This window comes from Prionailurus viverrinus, chromosome E3, assembly GCF_022837055.1.
Source record: "Prionailurus viverrinus isolate Anna chromosome E3, UM_Priviv_1.0, whole genome shotgun sequence".
Lineage (NCBI taxonomy): Eukaryota > Metazoa > Chordata > Mammalia > Carnivora > Felidae > Prionailurus > Prionailurus viverrinus.
Window position 1 is genome coordinate 4,892,645 of NC_062576.1, and position 23,410 is coordinate 4,916,054.

Below are 23,410 nucleotides of genomic sequence, written 5' to 3' on the forward strand. Positions count from 1 at the left end.
TGCGCATGTGCAGCTCGTCCAGTGTGCGTGTTCGCGCACGCGCAGTGCCGCCGCGCCGCTCTCGCTTCCTGTCCGTGCCCAGGTCACCGCTGGCCGTGCTTCCCAGGCTTCGGCCTCAGGCGGGCAAGGAGCCCTGGGCCTGCGGGGCTGCACGCCGTCCGTCCGGGCCAGCACCCAGCGGGCGCCGAGCTGTGCGGGCCGGGCGGAGTCTCGAGCCGAGACCCCCAAGCGCGAGCCCCGGAGCCCGCGGGCTGGGCCGGAGTGGCCGGGCGGGCGGCGGCGGCGGCGCAGAGCGTTGGGATCGGGCCCGGCCCGTTTGCACCCGCGGCGGCCCGGCCGAGGCTCGCGGTACGGCGAGGCCCCAGGCGGCCGATTTGGGCCCCGAGAGGGTCTTCGGCCCGAAGTGAACTTGTCCCGGAGGCTCAGATCCGGCTCCTCGGGAACGGCGGCCCCGGGAGGCGCCGCGCCAGCTCCGGAGCCCTCGGGAGCCTCGGGGCAGCTCGGCAGGTCCCGACGAGGTAGGTCGTGGGCTTTCGGGTCTCCAGGTGGTTGTGCATCTTGTGGGCCGCGCCGCAAACCGAGGGCGCGAGCGGCGGCCAGGGAGGGATGGGCTCTCCCCGGGACTCGTGGGGCCCGGGTTTCCTGGGAGCGCAGGGGGTCCCCGCGTGGGCTGCGGACGTTGTGTGTCCGCTCCGTTCTCCAGTCCCGATACCCCTTGCTCCGCGTGCCGCCCTCTCCGGCTTCCAAGCGGGTCTCTAAGCGCCCCTGAGCACCTGTGCTGTGTGCTCTGTGTGCCGACCGCGCTGGGCTCTGCCCTGTGGCATCCGCCAGTGTAGTGCAGGACAAGCCTGCGAGGGTTTGCTGCTGCTGCGGCCGCGGCCGCTGGGGTGACAGAGGAGGAGGTTGGGCCTGAGAAGGGAGGTGGCTCTTGCAGGGTGACCGAGTCTATGGGTGGGATTGTGGATGCGACTCAACTCCTCGGCCAATGTGCTGTCCACTCTGTTACGTTTTAAGTCAAAGTAAGTTTCTTAACAAAAGATCCTTTTGAGTAGCACGTTCAAGTGTCTACAAATGATTAAAGACAGCCATGCGGGTGCACATCTTTTTACTCAGACCATCCTGCATCCTGTTCTGATCTTAAGTAGTTAAATGCATGGCTAGAAAATAGATGACTATAACAGAATTTCTTTTTGTATCTTCTTTTGAATGATGGAGGTTTATCTCAATAGGATACAGTGTTCATTCTGAGAAACACATCCACTCAGTGACCATATAGTCAGGTGCCAGTTGCAGACAGGTGGGTGCTCCCTCCTTATTCTTCCAGTTAACTTCTGAAGATTTAAAGGGACAGTTCCCCCACAGGTTTCTTCCATGGAACTTTCCAGGAGAGCACTTTCTTGGCAGTGGAGATCACATACACCTTCATCGCTTCTCTTTTCTTTCCCCAGGTCTGCCCCTACTTTCATTGTTGCCCATGTTTTTACAAGAGGAGCAGAAGATGAGTAGATCTGTGGTAAGTGTTTCTGTTTAATGTATTTATTCCCCACTTCCTTTTGTAATATCCCCTAGGAGATGAATAGTTTAGACTTTAAAGGGGAAGGTAGAGATAGAAAAGAGATATGATTGGTCAGACACGGAGTACCAGAGTGGCAGCAAGCATTTCTGTCGTGTTCACATGTGTGGATAGCACGATCCTTCAGAGCCTTGAAAGCCAAAGTGCAGGGCCTCCTTGATCTGCTTGACATTCATTGAAAAAAATGACCAATGCCATTCGTTACTGGACTGACACTGACCTGTTGAGAAACAGGTTTGTTTTCTCAAGGGTTTTGCAGTTTCTTTGACCATCTCACTTTAATTGTGACCAGGCTCCCTAAATGGCAGCCCCTAAACCACGGCTGTTGGTGCCTTACTTGTGCCTCCTGTAAGCTGAGACATACTGGTCCAGGGATCACCTAGTGCATATAATTTTCCTGGAAACTACAACATCATTCCATAGATACATTGTTTTTACTGCTTGATCCAGGGGTAAAATGAGGATACTCTGGAGGAATGGCCTTCTCACCCTCCAGTAAGTCTTGCTAAATCTTTTTCTATGCTAGCCTATCTGGTGTGCATCTCAGACTGTGCCGTCAAGCAACAAAGATTGCTTAGTTCCTATTCATGTTTTCTCCTGCAGTCTTGGTTCTGTCCCTGCCTGTCCCCAGAACCTGCCCCAGTAAAGGTTACCCATGAGCTAATGTACAAAGCCAGCGATTTGCCAGTCCTTGCCTTGGACTGCTCTCCTGGCTTTCCATCTTCAAGGTCTGCTCTGTTGGTTCTATGACAAACCTCTTCTACTCTCTTCCTGACTGATCTGCCCTGTTCATGTGCTGTTTTTTCCATCCCTGGCTCACGACCTTTATACCTGTCTGACTTACCCTCCTGTGCTCTGAACTGCCCACTCTGTCCATTCTTCCACATGGACCAGATGCCTCTGCCCAGCCACCTACCAGCGTTTCCATGGAGGTTGTCCAAAGGACACCTCAGGTTAATAGTAATTATTTGTAGCCCCCACCTATGCCTTCTGCTCTCGTCCCTGTCAGCTCTTTGTTCTACTGAGCAGCCTGTCACTGAATCCAGAAAAATGGGATTCTTTCTAATCTCTTTCTTCATTCTCTGTTACCACATTTGCTTGTTCATATTCTTGTTATATTCTTTTTTTGTTTGTTTTAGAGAGAGAGAGAGAGAGAGCGAGGGAGCTCTAGCAGGGGAGAGGGGTAAAGAGAGAGAGAGAGAGAAAGAGAGAGAGAGAAGGTCTAGCAGGCTCCACGTTGAGCCCCGACATGGGGCTTAATCCTATGACCCTGGGGTCATGACCTGAGCTGAAATCAAGAGTCGGACGCTCAACCAAGTGAGCCACCAGGCGGCCCACAGTAGGTCATTTTTAGAGCAGTTTAGGTTCATCTGAAAATTAAGCAGACAGTACAGAGATCCCATCACTCCTCCATGTCTCAGATTCCCTTATTAACATCTTACATTAGTGTGGTACACTGTTTCAGTGGATGGGCCAGTGTTGATACATTATTATCTGAAGTCCAGAGTTGATGTTAGTTTGCTCCTTGTATGGTTCAGGTTTTGACGTCTGTAAGATGGCGTATGTCCACTGTGACAATATCATACAGAACAGGTTTACTGCCCTGAAAGTTCCCTGGGCACCACATGTTCATTCTTTCCTCCCCCAGTCTCTGGCAATTACGAGCTTCTACGCTGTGTGTATGGTTTTGCCCTTCTCAGGATTTCACATACAGGTGACCTTTGCACAACACGGGTCTGAACTGTTTGGGTTTGCTTATCCGTGGATATTTTTCAATAGATACAGCATGGGACCATAAAGGTATCTTCCTCATGATTTTCTTGATATTTTCTGTATTTTTTCGTTGTAAAAATGCAGTCTGGCATTCACATAATGCAAAAAACACGTGTTAATCGACTGTTGAGGTTATCAGTAAGGCTTCTGGTCAGCAGCATGCCATTAGTAGTTAGTTTGGCAGAAGTCCAAAGTTATATGTGGACTTTCAACTGTGGGGGGGGGGTGGTCAGTGTCCCTCACCCCCGCATCATTCAGTGGTCAGCTACTGTTGGGAGTCATACAGCCTGTAGCTTTTTCAGACTGGCCTATTTCTGGTTTTATGTGAAATGCCTGTTCGCATCCACTGCTAGTCTCTCTGTCCCTATACTATCTTGTTTGTTGTGCTTTTCTTCTTGACTTACAAAGGAGTCTTAATTGTTTCACATTTTGTCTGTTTGGATCATGTTAGTAAACATTTTCTTCCGAGCTTATTTGTCTTTTTACTTTATTTTCCAGCCTTACTATATAGTCCTCTAATGTTTTCATTTTGACGAGTTGAATACTGTACATTTTTTAAATTTCTCAAAATTTGTGTGGGTAGGACTCCTAGTTCCAGAGTGCCCTCAGCAGTCAGCACTGGAGCTGCCACTTCGTTAGTAGACGGTCCACGGTGGTGAGTGGGGAGGACTTCATGGTGTTTCCCTCTTATTTCTGTGCGTTCTTGGTTTTCCTCTCCTGGCTCTGGATGACCGCCGCAGTTGCTGTCCTTGGACGGGCCGCGGACTGATGTACTGACTTCCTGACTCTGCAGGCCTCACATGTCTGAGGATGTCTTTCTTTTTCCTGGATGTTCAAGAGGAGTCTGGCTCAGTGGGGACCCTTGGACTGCAGTCTTCCCGCCCCAGTAGGCTCTCGCTGTTCTCTGTTGTTTGGGCCCCAGCAAGGCATGTGAGCTCTGTGACATGCGGAGGTGGCTGTGACACACAAGGGCCCCTTGTAAAGTCATTTTGCACTTGGGTCTTTGTCTGCAATCCTCTGAGGGGGTCTCTTTCTCTGTCAGTCTTTACTGATGGAATGCCAGTGCTGTGCCCTTCTAGCCACTGCTGAAAGGAGTCTCAGAAAGGTAAAGAAAACCTGTTCTCCCTCCCCCACACCAGGGGAGAGAGCAGCGCTGTCTGCATCAGAAACCTTCTGACAACATGGCAGCTTGAGATGTTCACAGGGTGTTGTTACCCTCATGTCTGACGGCCTGGCTTGTGTGAAACTCTGTAGCCAGCCCTGCATTCTTGATTACAAAGCCATCTCTGGAATATGAGCTGTACTGAGTGTTAAGACAGCAAATGTTGTTCCCTTTTGAAACTGACCTAAAATCCCTAAATGCAGTTTCTGACTGGTTTCTTAATTTGTTAGCCAGGTTTTCTGAAACCCATTTTCCTTGAGTTTAAAGTGCTTTTGTAAAGCTGCTTGCTTGAAGCTGGGGAAAGAACAGTGTAGTTTTCTCCCTTTGCACATGAACGTGAACTTGGGCAAACTACTCAAACCCGTCACAAAGAAAAAATTCAGTTTGGAACATTCACGATAATGCTCTTTTTAAGGAGCAGCACTGCAGTTATTTTACGTGCATTACAAACAACAAAAATTGTAATTTTTTTCCTAGTGTGCTTCCCCCCCCAATAAGACCAAAATGCAAGCATTAAAAAAGTCCGCGCAAATTGCACATTTTGTGAAATTACACACGCAAAGCCAGAAGTTAGAATAAGATGTACATTGTTCTGTTTATTCATTGAAATGAAACTACGTCCTGTTTCAATCCCTTGCTCTTTTGCTTTTGGTAATAACTTTTGACACGTGAACTTCTGGATGCCGATCTTCACGAGGGCGGCTGCAGTTGTGGCTGGAGGTGTCTGAATGAAGGCCGGGCAGAGCTTCTGGAATACCTCCTTACTTTATCTCCAGGACTGTCTCCTCACAGACCGGGCCTGGGCAGTTCTGCACACAGATTAGTCTGGCCTGGGTGGGAACCACCTCTTACAGCACCCAGTGCCCTGTCAGCAGTTGGTGCTCGGACCTGGACACCTTTACCTGGTCCCTGGTGTCCCTGTACCTGGAGCCTGGGAGAATAACAGGTTCAGGTGACCAGGTGTCTCAGGGAATCTTGCCAACAGGATGCGTCCTGCACTCTTTGATCGTTACGTGTTAAATATTTTAGATTTTCAGTCAATGTCAGGAGTTTGTCATTCTCTCAAATGGCCCCTGAGCAGGACACAGCCTTCTCCTTCCACAGCACTCCTTACATGCCTTGTCAGATCACTGGAGCCTTTTTGCTTTTAATGTACTGGCACTGTTTTATAATTCCTCCTTGGCAACTGCATAAATCTGACAGCCTCATTGGCTTTAGTTGTTTAAATTTATTTCTGTATTTTCTGGTTAATTTTTGTCCTTATTTGGAAAGAGCGATAAGATCCATAATGGATAATCAACAGTAACCTGAGGTGTCATTATGTCCAGAGAACTTAGTTCAGGGCTTTCCATGGATTAGCCCTTTTGATACTGGCATTATGATACTTGACAGGTACCATTGTTACCTTTATCTCAGAATTAGTGATACTGAGGGATGGTTGTAATAACTGGTGTATTTGAGTGGGAACAGTTTATTCAGAAGATCCATATTTAAAGGTTTGGCTTGGGCAGTCTCTGGGTCTGTTTGCCCCTCCTTGGGACCAAGCTCCGGCTCCCCTGGAATGTGTAAATGGGCAGAAAGGGGATTCCTTCTGGGCTTCCCAGCTAGGAATTAGGGACAATTGAACAGGCTATCACTGACAGTTTACGTGGCAGCCATGGTCAGGCCTGCTAGACATACCTTGCGATAAAATACACAACTCACAGGGTGCCTGCGAGGCTCAGTTGGTTGAGCGTCTGACTCTTGATTTCGGCTCAGGTCAAGATCTCACAGTTTGTGAGATTGAGCCCCACATCGGGCTCTGCGCTGACAGCATGGAGCCTGCTTGGGATTCTCTCTCCCTCTCCCTCTCCCTCTCCCCTTCCCCTGCTCACTTACTTTCTCTGTCTCTCAAAATAAATAAAAAACATTAAAAAAAAACCAAAACACACACACACAACAAGGATGTGTGTTGCCTGGCTTCTTCCTTTGCCAGTTGTGGCAAATATCACAGATCAGCTCCTTCCACGCACAGGAGGATCAGGTTGACTGAGAACAGTGGTTGAATTTCAGGCTGTTGAGTTTGGATCTGGGACACGTGTCTAGAGTTTAGGAGAGAGGTCTGGCCTGGTGGTAAAGGTTTGCGAAACGCTGACATACTCACAGCAGGTTGCAGATAGCAAAGTGTAAAAGACCAAAGACGGAGCCCCAGGCCCTCTAACTTCAGGATGTCTTGGAGAACAGGGGAGCCAGCAAAGGAGACAGAAGGGAGTCAGCAGGGGAGGTCAAAGGAGAGCCAACATCAGTAATGTTCTGGAAGCAAAAAGGAGGAGCAAAGCGCACCCTGCATTTCTCTGAGTGCCTCTCAGGCCTGTGCCCCTTGGCACAGGGGCTGTGTCTGCTGGTCTTCGTGTCCCCAGCAGCCAGGACTGTCCATGGCCCGCTCACAGTGCAAGATGGTATTTTCTGTTTTTGGTGACTACTGAATGAGTTCATCCTAGTGTATTTCTGATTTATTTTCTTTCCATGATAAAGGAGATGACAGTGTTTGTAGTTCACTTGACCAGTGAGTTTGGTAAGCTCTTATCCCCGTATGCCTTCTCTACCTCATCTGGTTCCGATCATGGTACCATTACAGGGGCCAGTGTCATTCAGGGACGTGGCCGTGGACTTCACCCAGGAGGAGTGGCAGTATCTGGATCCTGAGCAGAAGACCACCTACCGGGATGTGATGCTGGAGAACTACAGCCACCTCGTCTCTGTGGGTGAGGAGAGCCCGCTCTCTCGATTGCTAAGATACATGGGATTTCCCTCAGATGTACCGACTGTAACTTTGAATTTGATGGGACAAATGTGAGTGGTCTGTTTTGGGCACCAGGCAGGGCCTTTGGTCTTCACCTCCCCAGTGCAAGGCTCTGATTGTGGTGCAGCTCATAAGGCAGCACCGTTCTCAGACGATGAGAGACCCGGCAGCCCAGCAGTGAGGCTCAAGTTCTCTCTCATTTCTATTAACAGGCTGTCACATTATCAAACCGGAAGTTATCATCAAGTTGGAACAAGGAGAAGAGCCATGGATAGTAGAAGGAGAATTCCTACCACACAGTTACCCAGGTGTGTTAGTGCAGGCAGTGCGGAGACTGGTAACTCGGAAGTGTTTTTCCCCAGGAATCTCTCATGGTCCTGAGCCTGTAGAAGGGACTACAGACAGTTGTGTGTGTGCTCTAGCTACCCAAGCCTCACTCCCGGAGGCTTCCTCCTTCCCCATGAGAACCTGTGTTTGCAGAGCTTTTCCGTGCTTTGCCTCTCCCCGGAGCCCAGACCCCGCGGCTCCCTTCTCCCTGCTGAGCCTCGGGTCTTGCTTGCTCCATGGCATTTGCAGTCGCCCGTTATCATGGCTTCTTTCAGGTTTTAGGCATTCGCGTCTGTCATGAAAAAGTAACTGACAGGACTCGTAGGTTTCTTGCCACCTTCCTTACTTCTTCCTCTTTTCTGTGAGATGCCTCAGACAGGTCTCTGTCCCGTTTCGTGTCTCCCTTTACTGAGGTCAGATTCCAAACCCCCATCCTGTGCCTGAGCCAGTGAGTTTGGTGCACCTCTGCCATTGGTGCGCCTGTGTGCTGCTCATCTGTCCCGAGATCCAACCCTTCTTGAGCTGGGTGACAGCAGTGTCTGGGCCTCCTGTCTGCCCAGACATGCATGTCCATCTTGTCCCTTACTCACCGTGCTGTTCTGTCCTAGTGGGTGCTCAGTGAGTGTGGTGCATGGGAATGAGTTATGATTCCTTTCCCTCCACGCTCCAGAAATGTTTCTGAAGGCTCTGCCTCCCCCTTTGCTGGGTTCTGCTTCCTGAGTTCTTCAAAGGGCTTCTCCTGCCATTAGGGTTGTTGTTTGCCTGTTTGTTTTATGCTTTACCATTCCTGTCCTCCTGTCCAATCTCCTGTGGTAGCAGCCCAGTGGTCCCTCGTGCTATGTGCACTTGCAAGATGCATTCCTGGAAATTTCCAGTTGATCTTATCACTGGTCTTTCAGGATGAGCCTTCAGGGGTTTCCCTGCTGCTACTGAAAGGAAGTGTAAATTTCTCGTCTTCCCTGTGGTGCCTGGAAAATTAATTTTCTGTTGTTTCCCAGAACTCTTGCTAAATCCACTGGGTCCTCCTAAATGTCTTCTGTTCATGTGGTTATTGTCCCTTTTGCTTTAATTCGGAGGGGAGTGCTCTGTTTGCCAGATAACAGCACATTCTTCCAGATAACTGAGCACAGGGCCCAGGTTTTCTGCCCCTCCTTGAAGCTTTTCCTTCCAGCTCTTATTATTATTTCGGTCTCTTCCTTGTCTCAAGGTGACTCTGCCTCAGGGCCATACCTTGAAAAAAGTTAGGTCTGATCAAGTAATCTTACTTGATATTATATATATTTTGCTTGACTTCTTTCTTTCCCAAATTATAATCCTATAAAGAAAAGGGTATGTTCTCCTCGCCAAAGTATGTAACATGTAGTCCACATTGAGTATGTGTGGAGTCCAGTAGGTAAAAGAACTTTCTTGTCCATCTATTGAGAAGTAATTGATAAGTGGTGCTAAATATTCATACCTGGGTCACATCCCCATTTATTCTGCAGGTGCTTGAAAGATACCCAGAGGTTTCAGATCAAAAGCAACAGCTCTGATTTCAGTTCAGGGGTTCAAAGGAAATAGTGAGTAGTCATACTTTCTAAGAGACAGGATTTGGTTAAGAAAAGAGAGTTGTGTGGTATAATTTACAACTCAGGATTTCAGGGGCGCTTGGGTGACTCAGTCAGTAGAGCACACGACTCTTAATCTCAGGTTCATGAGTTCAAGCCCCACACTGGGCACAGAGCCTACTTAAAAGAAACAAAGAGACCCTCAGCATTTCACGTGGAATGTTGATGTTCCAGGCTGAACCACCGTGCTTAAGCCCTTCTATGGGGAGTAGTTATTTTCAACTTTAAGGGGAAATGGATCTAATTGAGGTGAGAAGGGACTTGAGAAGATTTTGTTTGTTTTATTAAAAAAAAATTTTTTTAATGTTTATTCATTTTTGAGAGACAGAGACAGCCTGAGCGACAGAGGGTCAGAGAGAGGGAGACACAGAATCGGAAGCAGGCTCCAGGCTCTGAGCTGTCAACACAGAGCCCGACGTGGGGCTCGAACCCACCAACCACGAGATCATGACCTGAGCTTAAGTCAGATGCTTAACCAACTGAGCCACCCAGGCGCCCCGTTGTTTGTTTTTTTAAAGCATGGAACTCTCTGAAAGACAGGTCTTGAGTAGATCAAGGCTGGAAGCCAAGCAGACTGAATAAAGCAATAGAAGCTGAGACTTGTGGTTGAAAGGAGCTGGGCACTGTTGGCACACCATAGCTGTCTCAGAAGCACATGGTGCCTGGGACGGAGGGTCAGGCCCCCTCCCCCACACCTAACTGCCCTGGGATGGGTCCTCTGCCACCTCTTGTCTAGCAAATAGCTTGGTTTCCCTGGGGCAGAAATTCTTCTTCGTAGGCTGGTATAAACCCAGGGTGGAATCACACTGTGAATCCGGGCAAAAAGTATTCTCTGTCAGACTTTTTCCTTCGTTTTACCTGTTGATGTTTTGGCAGTGCACTCAGGGAATTGTAGGTTTTGGAGGACAAGGCTGGTACGGTTTCATCTGATGTAGATGACAGCAAGCACGGCCGTCAAGTTCATCCAAAAACTTGTTAAGATAAGTAAAAATAAAGGTCACTGTTTTAGGAACAGTTTGGGGAATCTGATTTTTAAGGTTTGTAAATGAAACCAAATGAAAGTCACGAGTGGCGAAGCCTATTCACATTCAGAATTAAGGGACAGTGTGGTATGTCAGAGGCAAGACTAGTTTAAGGGAATCGCCAGGAGTCTGAAAATGGGAAAAATAGTTGCGAAACTCACAGAGCATGTGTTTTGTGCCAGATGCTGTTCTGAGCACTTTATGAGTTTATGTATGTAATCTCACGGCAGCCTGATAAAGTAGGTACCGTTGTCTCCGTCTCACCCCTGGATGATCCTGAATCATAGGTGACTTAAGTACTTGCTGGTCACCCAGCCACAGTGCATGCTGCACCGTCCAAATAAGAACAAATAGAGTTTCATGGTCAGAATCAGTTCAGTGTAAATCATAGTATCAATAGAGTGTTTACGAAATCTTAAACTTCTGAAGGGCTGGCATGCTCCGAGTTCCTGGGACTCGCCTTTCAAGTGAAACAGAACCAGAGGGATGTTACTCTAAACACAAGGAGGTTTGGGCGCACGCTGATTTGGCCCCACTGTGCGGAAGCTGAAACGAAAGAAAGTAGTGTGGAAGGATCTAGGCTGGTCAAAATGCTGTCACAGAAATCTCAGTAAAAAGCGATGGTGCCTGAGCCTGTGATCATCTCCCCCAACTTGATGGGAAACGGTGTGGCACAAAGTGCTGGGCTCCTCCCCTCCCCCACTGCTTCCTGAGGCATCTGTGCACCCCAGCTTGCCTGGGAGCACTCCTCATTCATCCCCGTTTGCTGTGCTGTGAGTCGTCTCATATCTGCCTGTCAGCTGCTCATCCACCATCCCTTGTCTTCCCATCCCTGCTCTGTGTTTACATTTCACCTTCTCTACCCAGTTTTGAACAAAACCTTATAAAGCAGCAAAGATCAAAGGTGCTTGAGCTTTTCCCTTTTTCTGACCTCAGAGGTATGTGTGTATGTGCGCATGCATGCATGTGTTTACCCCAAACCATGAGGGTAGGGAAAAGAAGTACACTTGGAAATATTTACATCTGCCCATGGAGCTGGCATCTACACCACGATGAAATGCTTGCATGTAAGTCACATTCCATGTCTTAATGTAGGAGATACACGAAATGTTGTTAATTTTGCCTCTTTTTAGAAGAAGTCTGGAAAGCCGATGACCTGGTTGAAAGGGTCCAGGAGAATGAAGGCAAACATTCAAGGCAAGCTGGGTCCATCAACAAAACCCCGACTGAAGAGAGAGGTAATGTTCTCGGTAAGACTTTAAATGTGGAAACGAACCCCATTCCTTCAAGGAAAATGTCCTATAAGTGTGGCTCATGTGAAAAGAGTTTGAAGTCCATTTCAGAATATATCAGTAGTGATGGCAGCTATGCAAGAAGGAAGCCTGACGAATGTGGTGCGTGTGGGAAACCGTTTCCCCGTGTGAAGCTTGAGAAAACTCATCCAGGAGACCAATCTTACGAATTTAATCAAAGTGGGGGAGCTTATAGTCTAAACGAAGAAAGTATTTATCAGAACATTCATATTTTGGGGAAACCCTTCGAATATATTGAATGCCAGAAAGCCTTTCAGAAGGATCCAGGTTTTGCTAACCATATGGAGGAGAAGCCCTATAAGTGGAATGAATCCGAAATAGCCTTTCTTCAAATGTCCAACCTCAGTGTACACCAGAGGTCTCACATGGAAATGAAGCCCTACGAATGCAGTGCATGTGGGAAATCCTTCTGTAAAAAGTCAAAGTTTATCATACACCAGAGGACTCACACAGGAGAGAAACCTTATGAATGTAATCAGTGTGGGAAATCCTTCTGCCAGAAGGGAACCCTCACCGTCCATCAGCGCACACACACAGGGGAGAAGCCCTACGAATGTAACGAATGTGGGAAAACCTTCTACCAGAAGTTGCACCTCATTCAGCATCAGAGAACTCACTCAGGAGAGAAGCCCTACGAATGTAGTTACTGTGGGAAATCCTTCTGCCAGAAGACCCACCTCACACAGCACCAGAGAACACATTCAGGAGAGAGACCCTACGTCTGTCACGACTGTGGGAAAACCTTCTCCCAGAAGTCAGCACTGAACGACCACCAGAAGATTCACACGGGCGTGAAACTCTATAAGTGTAACGAGTGCGGGAAGTGCTTCTGCCGCAAGTCTACTCTCACCACACACCAGCGCACGCACACCGGGGAGAAGCCCTACGAATGTAACGAGTGCGGGAAGTTCTTCTCTCGGCTGTCCTATCTCACTGTGCACTACAGGACTCACTCGGGAGAGAAGCCCTACGAATGTAATGAGTGCGGGAAGACCTTTTACCTGAACTCCGCCCTCATGCGGCATCAACGAGTGCACACCGGGGAGAAGCCCTACGAATGTAACGAGTGCGGGAAGCTCTTCTCTCAGCTGTCGTACCTCACCATCCACCACAGGACTCATTCAGGAGTGAAGCCCTACGAATGTAACGAGTGTGGGAAGACCTTCTACCAGAACTCGGCCCTTTGCAGGCACCGGAGAATCCATAAAGGAGAGAAGCCCTACGAGTGTTACATATGTGGGAAGTTCTTCTCTCAGATGTCGTACCTCACCATCCACCATCGGATCCATTCAGGAGAGAAACCGTATGAATGTAACGAGTGTGGGAAAACCTTCTGCCAGAATTCAGCCCTTAATAGACATCAGAGGACACACACGGGAGAGAAAGCCTATGAGTGTTATGAATGTGGGAAGTTCTTCTCCCAGATGTCCTATCTCACCATCCACCATCGCATCCACTCGGGAGAGAAGCCCTTTGAATGTAATGAATGTGGAAAAGCCTTCTCTCGGATGTCCTACCTCACCGTGCACTACAGGACTCATTCTGGAGAGAAGCCCTACGAATGTAACGAGTGTGGGAAAAAATTCTACCACAAGTCAGCCTTCAATAGCCATCAGAGAATTCACAGGAGAGGGAGTGTGAACGTACTGGATGTGGGAAGGCTTCTCTGAAGTCCGAGAACCCTCTCAGCGTGGTGAGCGGGCAGCTCCTGCCGTCGTCCCTCAGAGTTCACACGGGTGATGCACACGAATGAGCCTTTGTGTTAGTCAGACTTGAAATCTGAGAGTTCACAGGGTAGAGACCACAGTTGTAACAAGACCACAGTTGTAACAAGGACTCGTCGGATACCAGACTGTACGGAAGTAAACATTTATAAATATGTAGGATGTGTATGAACTTCACCGTGGACTCAAACTGTTTTACATATCAGGGAATTCATACCAAGGGAAAATCTCTCAATTTAACGAAGGTGGAAAACATACTCCTTTGGAAATTATTAATATTAAATGTTTGTGATGTAGTAACAAGCTTCTTGGAACTTGAATAACTGTTGTGAGTAAAGATACTTGTGCAAACAGAAGCTGTCAGATCAGCAGGTAGTGATCAAGACTGTAGCATCACAACTGGCGCTCATACGTGAGTGTTCCTGGGAATGTAGGACTTACGTTTTTGAGGAGTTTTTAAGTTTGTTTGTCCACTTGTTTTTAGGATGCTCCATTACAGGAATTGTATGTTCATTTGAATCATGTTTGAAAAGCCATTGTAACCTTAGTAGAATAATTTGTAAGACATGGTAAGATTATCCATTTGAAACTGCTCCACCACGTTAGTACCCTAATACTGTCACTGAACTCGTATCTGATCGTGTATGAAGTACACTGCTTCTCCCACTCTTCCCTGTCAATGAACTAAGTCGTCTATAAAAAAGCTAATGTTTTTGTAATGTGTTCAACTTTACCTGAGTCAGCAAGAGATAGAAATCTATGCATAAAATAGAAAACCATATAGATAATTTTGTTAATGCCAGAAGTTTCCAGTAGTAAGTTTCCTATAGCACTCGTTGCATTCTCTACAGTTAAACAGAAAGACTTAAAGTATTTCCATTTGTACTAATTTTTTTTTTCGATCTGTTCTATTATTTTTTTAGTTCGGATGCCTACATATGTGTAAGTGTGCAGAGCACACATACTGTGTAACTTAGTAATTATCCGTATTTTTACTTGATATAATAATGTTTTTAAATATTGTGCTCTACTCCTTCCTGAATGAATGAAGAACTCTTCATACGGGTTTGTGGCAGACGTTGGTGAACGACCCTCGTCACTCACTTCTTACTGTTCGCTGGCGGAGTTTGGGTATCCATTCCTCCTCATGGAATGAGGGATAGATCCTGACTAGTTTCAGTTAATAATGGTAATCCTTTTCTCATTGCCAGCCATTGGTTTAGAGTGGTCACAGGACCCAGTTCTGTGCAGATGAACAAAGGAGAGATCTGACAGGTTATCTCTGGAAAACATTCCTTCAAAGATTCGAGGGATGAATCATGCAGGGTGAAGTAGAGTCTTCTGTCGAACGTTGCCTTCTCTGCATGGGATGCCTGGTTGTGTCTTTCAAATACGGATTATAATTTATAAGCATGGCCGAGCAGAAATATCAGGAGAACCTGGGACCTAGATGATGACGTTGAGCCACTGAACCAACCAGCCATGTAGCTGGGCCACCTCTGGACTGTCTCTTCTGTAGTAGACTAAATTTACTTTTATGCCAGTTGATTTTGGTTGCTCTGTTAGCCATAACTGAAGATACAAAGTTATACCTTTGTAGGAATTATGCAATTGAGAAGTGGACTTTAGGTAAATCATCTATTTAGAAGTAAGTACTGATAGAGAGCTTTATCTTAACTTTCTGTAAATTTGGATGTAAATAGTTTGAGCACTACAAATCAACTTGAAACAATTAAATGTACGTTTCCTTGAATTGTTACATCATTGACCTAAGAACCTTTAGAGCCTGATAAAGTGTCAGGTATACCTTCCTTTTTACAATGCATGACAAATTTTGTTTAGGTTAATTTATGTTATCCATGGATCATCGCTATAGTGTGAGTTGACAACATAGGTGTGGAGGGTAAGGACCTTTGCTTTCCAGTGATTAGCCAAATAGCCTCTAGTTGAATAATTGACCCCTTACGGCTGAGATGAAATGCCATATTTTCTGTGTATTTCAATCACTCGTGCCACCTGTTTTTGTTGCTTAGCACTTTCCCTCCACATTCTTCTAGATAATCGTGAGTATGCTACATAGCAGGAATGAAAAGTCTGGTAGGTTGTATAGTTTTGTGTAGGAAAATATACTCATGGTGTATTTGTGGAAATGGTACCTACAAAGATTCCCACCGTAGTTTGTCATTATAGCTTTAAATACACAGTATGCATTTTAAGTAAAATACTCAAAAAGTTTCAATGCTTCACCACATTCTTCTTACCGAGTGCCTATGCATGAAAGAGCCTGGTACACATAAGTGGTCCCGGACTGCCTCTCTGATGATGGAGCAGTGTGATCTGTTCAGTTTCAAACATGTCCGTGCTCTCATATTATTACATCTCTGAAAGTAAGATCAGTGGCATGTTCTTTAATGCCACTGTTTTTCTTCTCTAGAGGCACGTAAAATCATGGTTTTAGACTTGATGGAATACAATATATGAAAAGTTTTTAACTGTCCCTGGCAAGTGTGTAAGGTAACACAGGCCCGAGTTCATAAAGAAAGCACTAGAGGGACTTGAGCCTCCCTGTGCTGCAGTAAGGACTGAAGGGGGGACTGAAAGACTTGGGGGTGAGTTGGGGGGGCAGGAGCTCCTGGGTGTTGTACCAGTGACCTCATAATTTGGGGTGTGAGCAGATCATGAACTCTGAGAGGGGTTTCCAGGGGCTGAGCAGAAGGCAGACCCTTCCTGGCCATGGACACGTGAGATCCCCCAATATTCTGTATCCTCCTCGAGTTAGTGAAGCGGTGGCTTACTGACTCCTTCTCATGTGGATCAAAATGAAGACGTAGTTTTAACACCAAGGCCCTATCCCGTCGGAGGCCCCCAAGTCACCTGCTTCTTTGTTCCAGGTCAGTGAGCTTGGTGGCACTGTCCATCCAGGCTCCCCAGAGAAGAATGTACAGTCCATTGGTTGTGGCCCAGCTAACTGCCAGCTTTGCAGGCTGCCTGCAGTGAAACAAAACAAGGAAATTCCTTTTCCTTCTCACAGAGATGACATCACAAACCAACGGTGTTTCCCTTCCCTGAATTCAAAGTCCATGATTCCTGCCAAACTGACGAAGTAGCATGGGCTGCCGACTTGTTTCCCAAGCCCAACTCTGGGGTGCCAGAGAAGCCCAAGCAGTTCACACGTCCAGGGACTGCAGGGGTGCCCTGGGGGCAGATGTGGCTCTCGGCGGGGAGGTGTGAGCAGCCAGAGACAGTAGGGAGGCTGGTGCCAAGGGGAACTCGGGGACTACACGACACTGCTCTCCACTGTAGTGTCCCAAGCACATCACTGCCCACCACGGTCCTTCGTGAGACCGAAAGCAGGTGCGTCGGCCCCATCCAACTGAGATGAGGGGTGGACGCGACAGACACAGTGTGAGCTGCATCATCCCCTCCTCGTTCCACAGCCATGTCATTACCATAAGTAGGCACGTTTTTCCGGATGAAGGAGGACCTTCTGGTGATCATGTCATGTGCCAAGAGGGGGTTCCTCCTAGCTGGGGGCGGGCTTTCTCTTCTGTAACACATACGTCTGCTGAGGCCACCCTGAGGAACAGCAATAGGGGTTAGGCCTTTGCCCAGCTCCTTCCATTTGCCGAGATCTCCAGACACCTCAGCAAGAATAAATGCTGGGAGAAGACAAGTTAAGGAGTTTACCAAGAGCACACCATATGTCTCCACCACTAGTGGGATGTAGAAATCCAGATTTCAAAATGGTCTTACCAGACATCCCTTGAGAAAAGTGTATTGGTTATATGAAGCAGGAACAGTTATCCCAAAAGAGGTGGGGGAAAGGGGAAAGGGCATCAATAAATGGCATGAAGTAAATGCTTCACTAGGTGAGTTTAACTGCAGAGTGGATGCAGCCAAAAAGCCAGTTAGTGGGCTGAATGACACCGGCAAATGATTTCGCCCTGACGCCGGAAAGAAGAAAGAGATACGATGTGAAAAATAAAACAGAGAGGATAGTAGAACACCCATATCCTGGGGTTCTCAAAAAGACAAGATGGGAAGAAAACCCATGAATTAAAAGTTTCTCAGAATTAAAAAAAGAATGAAATTAAGAGAGGCTTTTGTGATGCCAGAGGGAAAGATCCAGAAAATCTCAGGTCTGTAAAGCAAAACACTGTCTTAACCTAAGGCAAGACCGGTAACCAGGACAAATGAGATCCAGTAAAGTGGCAAGAAAAGGGCAGCACATCCACAAGAAGGGATACGACGGTGCTTGGAGTCATCAGTCATTAGAATGCACAAGTTAGAACAAGTTACACTGATCAGAATGGAAAAAATGACAGTGATGTATAATGAATACTGGTAAGGATGTGAATGGTGATTGGTAATATTTGTATACCGTGGGAGTGGGTAAACTGACCTGGAAATACCTTTTAAAATTCATGTGTGTGGGGCACTTGGGCAGCTCAGTCAGTTGAGCGTCCGACTCTTGATTTCAGCTCAGCTCATGATCTCATGGTTCAGGAGTTCGAGCTCCGCATTGGGCTCTGCACTGACAGCACGGAGTCTGCTCGGGATTCTCTCCCGCTCTCTCTCTGCCCCTCTCCCGCTTGCACATACACTGTCTGTGCAGCTAACAAAGTTATGGAACTTTCTCTGTCAAAATAAACATTTAATAAAAATAAAAAATCTTTAAAATTCATGGATGTGCCTTCTCATGCAGTGGCACTGCTAACACATTTATCCATCCCCAAGAAATTCTGTACACGCGTGGATGTGTACACAGGGAATTCTGTCAACAGGATGTTTGAGATGTCCGGGTCACCAGAAGAGGTAATAAAACGCTGATCAAGCAGTGGCGTGCATAACACATTTGATAAAACATGGATATGAACTTTAAAAATGAAAAGGGATTTCCGCAACTAAATATTTGTATCCGTTACCATCACACACACACACCCACATACGTTACAATGGAATGTGGTTAAGGTCATAAACCGACCAGCATGAATGGCTGTGAGAAGGGAACAGAATCAGAGTTTGAAATGAAGAGAAAAATCAGGCACAGAATGGCCTCCATGCAGAAACCAACATCGAATATAAATGTTTTGAACCCAGTGGTATGATTAACACTGTTCTCCAGGACTCCTCCAGAAACATTAAAACAATTAAAGGACCTGAGAAGTAAAACTCCTCATCGTTTTATGCTGTTTAGTTTTAGCCAGAGTTTCACGGCTCGGGTGCCTAAATGATGTCTGTGTCTTTTCTGGCAACTTCAACCCAACCCAGCTTCCAATAAAGTTGTCGTGGCTGCTCCATTTGTTGGTTCCTCTGTACTTTAACTTTTTTTTTTTTTTAGGTAGACTCCATGCCCAACGTGGGGCTTGAACTCACAACCCTGAGATCAAGAGTTGCACACTTTATGGAGCAGCTGGTGTCCCTGTCACTCTGTACTTTTAAATGTTCTTGCTAGGATGAAGGAGCCCCAGCTGGGAGTATCTGCACGGCGTTGCAGAGGTCATTTTGTGGGAGAGACTGCATTGCTCAGTGCACCACGGTGCCCCCTTGTACCCAGTTTCAGCTGTGCGCCTCCCTGCAGAGCTGAGTCCCCGGCTTCAGCCAGCAGTGGCCAGGTGACTAAGTTTAGGTCCACGGAATTCGAGCTGGAGGATATGTCATCTTCTGAGTCATATTTGAAGAGGACTGTTGTTCCCCACTGCCTCCTGCTCCCTCCATGGGCTGTGACAGCACCATGGTGACAAGGGTAATACCTGAGGACAGGGCTTGGCCAACTGGGCCTGGGAAGGGCCGGGTGGAAACACTTCAGGCTTTGTGGGTACAGCCCCTCACAGCTGCTCAGCCCCGCCTCCACATGTGACAGCACCTACACAGCCAATGGGGATGGCCTGGCTGTGTCCCAGTAAACCTTTATGTATGGACACAAATTTCAATTTTGTAGAATTTCACATGCCATAAAATATTTGATTTTTTAAAAAAAACTGACAAATGTGAAACCCAATCTTGACTTACGGGATGCACCAAAAGGCAGCAGGCCAAATGTGACCCATGAACTGTACCTTGCTGACTCCTTTTTAGGGGATGGAAAAGTAACAAGATAAAGGGGACCCTTTCTCTAGAGAACATCCTGGACCGGAGCTATCCTATTTCCCTGGACCGCCTGCCTGGTAGTTTAGAATTGTACATGAGATCGTCATCTTCTCTCTTACCAACTAATCCAACACTGATACAGAATTAGCCAACAGAAAAATGAACCACAGTCATTTCTTCTAAACTGCAACATATATGTTCTTCCCAAACCTAGTGGTATGCTAATGACTTAAGAGTAAGTCACAGGAAGAAAATAAAGGGCAGCCCATTCAAAACCTCTGTAATATAACAAGAGTTCTAGCACAATCAGTAGCAACCCTAATAAAAGATGTGGTTTTAAAATGTTAAGTTCCTAATAAAATATGCAGTATTTCTATCTTTAGAAAAATGTGTGCTCACATCTTGATTTCTAAATATCACACTTTAGAATAACAGTTTACTCCAAGGCTGATCAGAAAAAATAAAACCACGGAACATTTATCTGTACTAGTAAACAGGAAGTGCTCAGGAACTGATCAAAAGGTATGGCAGAGAGGAGGAAAATGGGGCTCTGCCCATGCCACCCCCCCCCGCCCCCGCCCCCCAAGTAGGAACAACTAATGAGCTGGCATCTTCTGCAGAACTCTAGAACTTGGTCCAAAATTTCTAAGTATCAGGTGAGGCTTGGTGAGGCAGGGGCACAGCTGTGCAGCCAGAAAGATGACTCTCCTGCCCACCTACCACCACCACCCCTGCCCCCACACCTCAGATCAGCTACCAAATGGGTGACAGCCTGCATTCCAGGCCAGTGGGTTGTTCTCAAACAGCTGCAGAGTGGGCTTCAGCTGCTGGACAGAGGTCTGTAGGAGGGTTTCGAGGGGCATCCTCTTGTCTCCTGGACCCACATCAGTCATGGGTCTGGGCAGCCTCCCAGATGGCTCATGCCGAAAGCATTTAAAGGCACAAGTCCAGGGGCGCCTGGGTAGCTCAGTCAGTTGAGCATCGACTTCAGCTCAGGTCATGATCTCACAGTTCGTGAGTTCGAGCCCTGCATCGGGCTCTGTGCTGACAACTTAGAGCCTGAAACCTACTTTGGATTCTGTGTCTCCCTCTCTCCCTGCCCCTCCCCCACTGGCTCTGTCTTTCTCTGCCTCTCAAAAATAAAGAAACTTAATAAAAATAAATAAATAAAGGCAAGAGTCCTGGCTGTAGCCAGCTGGAGCAAGAAACGACAGTCAAGCAAGAAACGACAGCAAACTGAGACACCTGGGAAAGAAGAGGTTGAGAAAGGAGAGATGTGTGGGAATGAGGGCTTCTAGAAGCTTCCGTGCATGCCAGGAAATGACGTGTGCCCTGGGTGGGTCACAGCTTAGAAAAGGTCAAGAAGTCCCTAGGCTCTCACCATGGATGGGCCTGCGGGTTCAACAGAAACGAAGTGAAGGCTGAGGCAGAACCGGAACCAGCTTGGCTGAGTAGTGAAGGCATGCTTGATAAAGAGCCAGTCTGCAAAGTCTGGGACAACATTGTTTTTCCTCTTTTTCTTTCTCCCCACCTTTTTGTTTTTTTGTTTGTTTGTTTGTTTGTTTGTTTTGTTTTGTTTTTTCAGCTGCAGGTGTTTTAAGCAAAGTGAGAAAATACACCTAACTTCTAAGTTACTGGAACAGAGAACAGTGGCCACACATGACAAGGAATATATACTTACTGATACGGAAAAGTCAATAAAAAGAGCACACAAGAAACAACACAAACTCTGGGGTGAGGGGAAAATTTGATTCCCAGAGCTGCTGATTATATTTTAAATGCCCAGTTTTGGGGTGCCTGGGTGGCTCAGTCAATTAAGCATCTGACTTTGGCTCAGGTCATGATCTTGCGGTTCATGGGCTCGAGCCCCCGCGTCTGGCTCTGTGCTGGAGCCTGCTTGGGATTCTGTGTCTCTCTCTGACCTTCCCATCTGCTCCTGCTCAAAAATGAACATTAAAAAATATGTCCAGTTTTCATCAAGTAATCGTAAAACGTGCAAAGAAACAAAGTATGGTCTACTCACAGGAACGAGAAATTAACAAGCTGTCACCATGAGTCCTACCTCTCTGGTCGCTGGGGATGGATCAAGAGTGTGCCACTCTTGGTGGGCAGCTATTTGAGACTACATTTAAACACGAACTCCAGCAGAACCCCAAAGGCTTGGGAGAAGAGCCTGGTTAAGTCCACTTGGGAGGCTGTCTCTAAGAACTAAAGTGGGAAAAGCCAAGAGAGATTTGAAAAACAATGAAGAGAGACGTGCTTTTCAATACGTGGCAAAACATTACAGAGACAGAGCAATGAAAACATGGTTTAGCTCATCACAATTCTAAAAGAGGTCTGTAAGACAGAAACAAACAAGCCAGAATCAGAGTACTTACAAGCTATGAGTTAGGACTGACTGCAAATAGGAGAAAACCCAAGATAACCAAGCGGCTAGCAGCTCCATCATCCAAACCAGACAACCGCTGGCCTGCGATGTCTACCAAAGCCCAAGCAGGAGCCCCCGTCGAGTCTCGCTGGCCTTAGATTAGGCATCCATCCCAGGAACTAAACTGGGCTCACAGGGCGGGTGCTGTGACTGGCCTGCCAGGGAATGTGCTGGCTCTGGGGTATCAGCTTCCCTTTCTAAAAGGATGTAGGGAAGAGCACTCAGCACACAAAAAGGAAAACCACTCGGGGTGCCTGGGTGGCTCAGTTGGTTAAGCGGCCGACTTCAGCTCAGGTCACGATCTCACAGTCCGTGAGTTCAAGCCCCGCGTCGGGCTCTGGGCTGACAGCTCAGAGCCTGGAGCCCGTTTCAGATTCTGTGTCTCCCTCTCTCTCTGACCCTCCCCTGCTCATGCTCTGTCTCTGTCTCAAAAATAAATAAACGTTAAAAAAAAATTTTTAAAAAAAACCACTGCAAATGATCATTTAATCCATGATAAAGACAGTATTTCGAGTCAGGGACAAAAAGATGAGTGGCGTAGACAACTAGCAGTTCATTAGGAAAATAAAAATCAGACACATCAAGCCACATCTTGTCAAGAAAAATGGAAAAGATCAATGAATGACAATTTTTTAAAGGTTGTTTCACATAAAGAATACTTGGTATGTAACTGGGTTGCAAAAAGAATTTTCCTGTGCTCCATTTCTTTCAGACAAGAAATAACAGTACTTCATCATTGCATGGAAATTTATAGGGCACAGGGCAGTCACTGAATTATTTTCTCAAAAGAAATCATTCTTGCTCCCAAATTCCTGTATCTAACATATGTGAATTACATAATAAAAATGAAAAAAAAAAAAAGGATACCTCCGCAATATTAGGATGCTTTATAGCTCCAAGGAACAGAAAAGTCTCAAGTCCAACAGGCGTAAGGAATGTGAACGACCTTTACCTTCCGGGTACAGAGCGGCTTCTGAGCTGGTGAATTCACCATCCGTGTGCTCCCTGCCTGCGGTTCTGCCCTCCCTCAGCTCACCACCCTGACCTCCAGCCCTGAGTCATAAGACGCAATCAACAGGTATCCAGATGGACAATGCCATTCTGCCCTGATTCATCAATGAAGAATCACCCCAAATACTTCCCTAAACATCCTGTTGGCCAGTGTCTGGTCAGACTCTCAGCCCCAAACAGCCTCTGGTGAGGGAAGAAAACCAGGTCACACCAAGGCACTGCCACGAGGAGGAAGGGCTCAGAAGCTGCTGACCTGCTGTGTGGACACTGAGTGAGGAAGGAGACAAGGACAGGACACTGTCTCTGGCATCCTGTTACGCACGTGGCCCCTGGGTCCCTCACACGAGAACTCTTGTCTCTTGTCGAGAACTCGCTGTACATCTGTAGGCACCCCAAATACTGTCAGGAGCAGGAAAGAGAAGGGTATTTTCTACACACACCTGTCTTCAGTGTAACAAACACTCTGTTTTGCTAACAGAGCTGCACCCTGCCTTTGCACACTTAATGACTGTGTTTTTATTAAATCAGCTAAACCCCAAGACAGGCAAACACTTTTTTTTTAAGGTATTGTTTGCCTTCTTTATTAAAGAGCAGATCA

The 23,410-nt window shown here is 47.0% G+C and overlaps 2 protein-coding genes and 1 non-coding gene across 4 annotated transcripts in view; 1 reads left to right on the forward strand and 2 right to left on the reverse strand.

Moving 5' to 3' along the window:
- The first annotated feature begins 56 nt into the window (after nucleotides 1–56).
- Nucleotides 57–15,036, forward strand: ZNF12 (zinc finger protein 12). Of its 2 annotated transcripts, XM_047837492.1 has the most exons (5): nucleotides 57–518; nucleotides 1,449–1,513; nucleotides 7,126–7,252; nucleotides 7,503–7,598; nucleotides 11,380–15,036. In XM_047837492.1, the coding sequence occupies exons 2-5, from the start codon at nucleotides 1,475–1,477 to the stop codon at nucleotides 13,227–13,229; spliced, it is 2,112 nt and encodes a 703-aa protein (XP_047693448.1). In that variant the 5' UTR covers nucleotides 57–518; nucleotides 1,449–1,474; the 3' UTR covers nucleotides 13,230–15,036. The 2 variants fall into 2 exon arrangements, with proteins under 2 accessions (XP_047693448.1, XP_047693447.1); XM_047837491.1 differs by lacking the exons at nucleotides 57–518; nucleotides 1,449–1,513 and having other exon boundaries at nucleotides 6,563–7,252.
- TRNAL-UAA (transfer RNA leucine (anticodon UAA)) lies at nucleotides 9,634–9,718 on the reverse strand. Its single transcript has one exon. It is a non-coding gene; the product is annotated as a tRNA-Leu (tRNA).
- The window catches only part of LOC125153954 (zinc finger protein 268-like), a 35,060-nt gene continuing 25,872 nt past the window's right edge, over nucleotides 14,223–23,410 (reverse strand). The window contains exon 7 of the mRNA XM_047837494.1: nucleotides 14,223–16,271. Within this exon, the coding sequence (XP_047693450.1) occupies nucleotides 16,117–16,271 (155 nt within the window). The 3' untranslated portion in view covers nucleotides 14,223–16,116. The remainder of the gene's footprint in view (nucleotides 16,272–23,410) is intronic.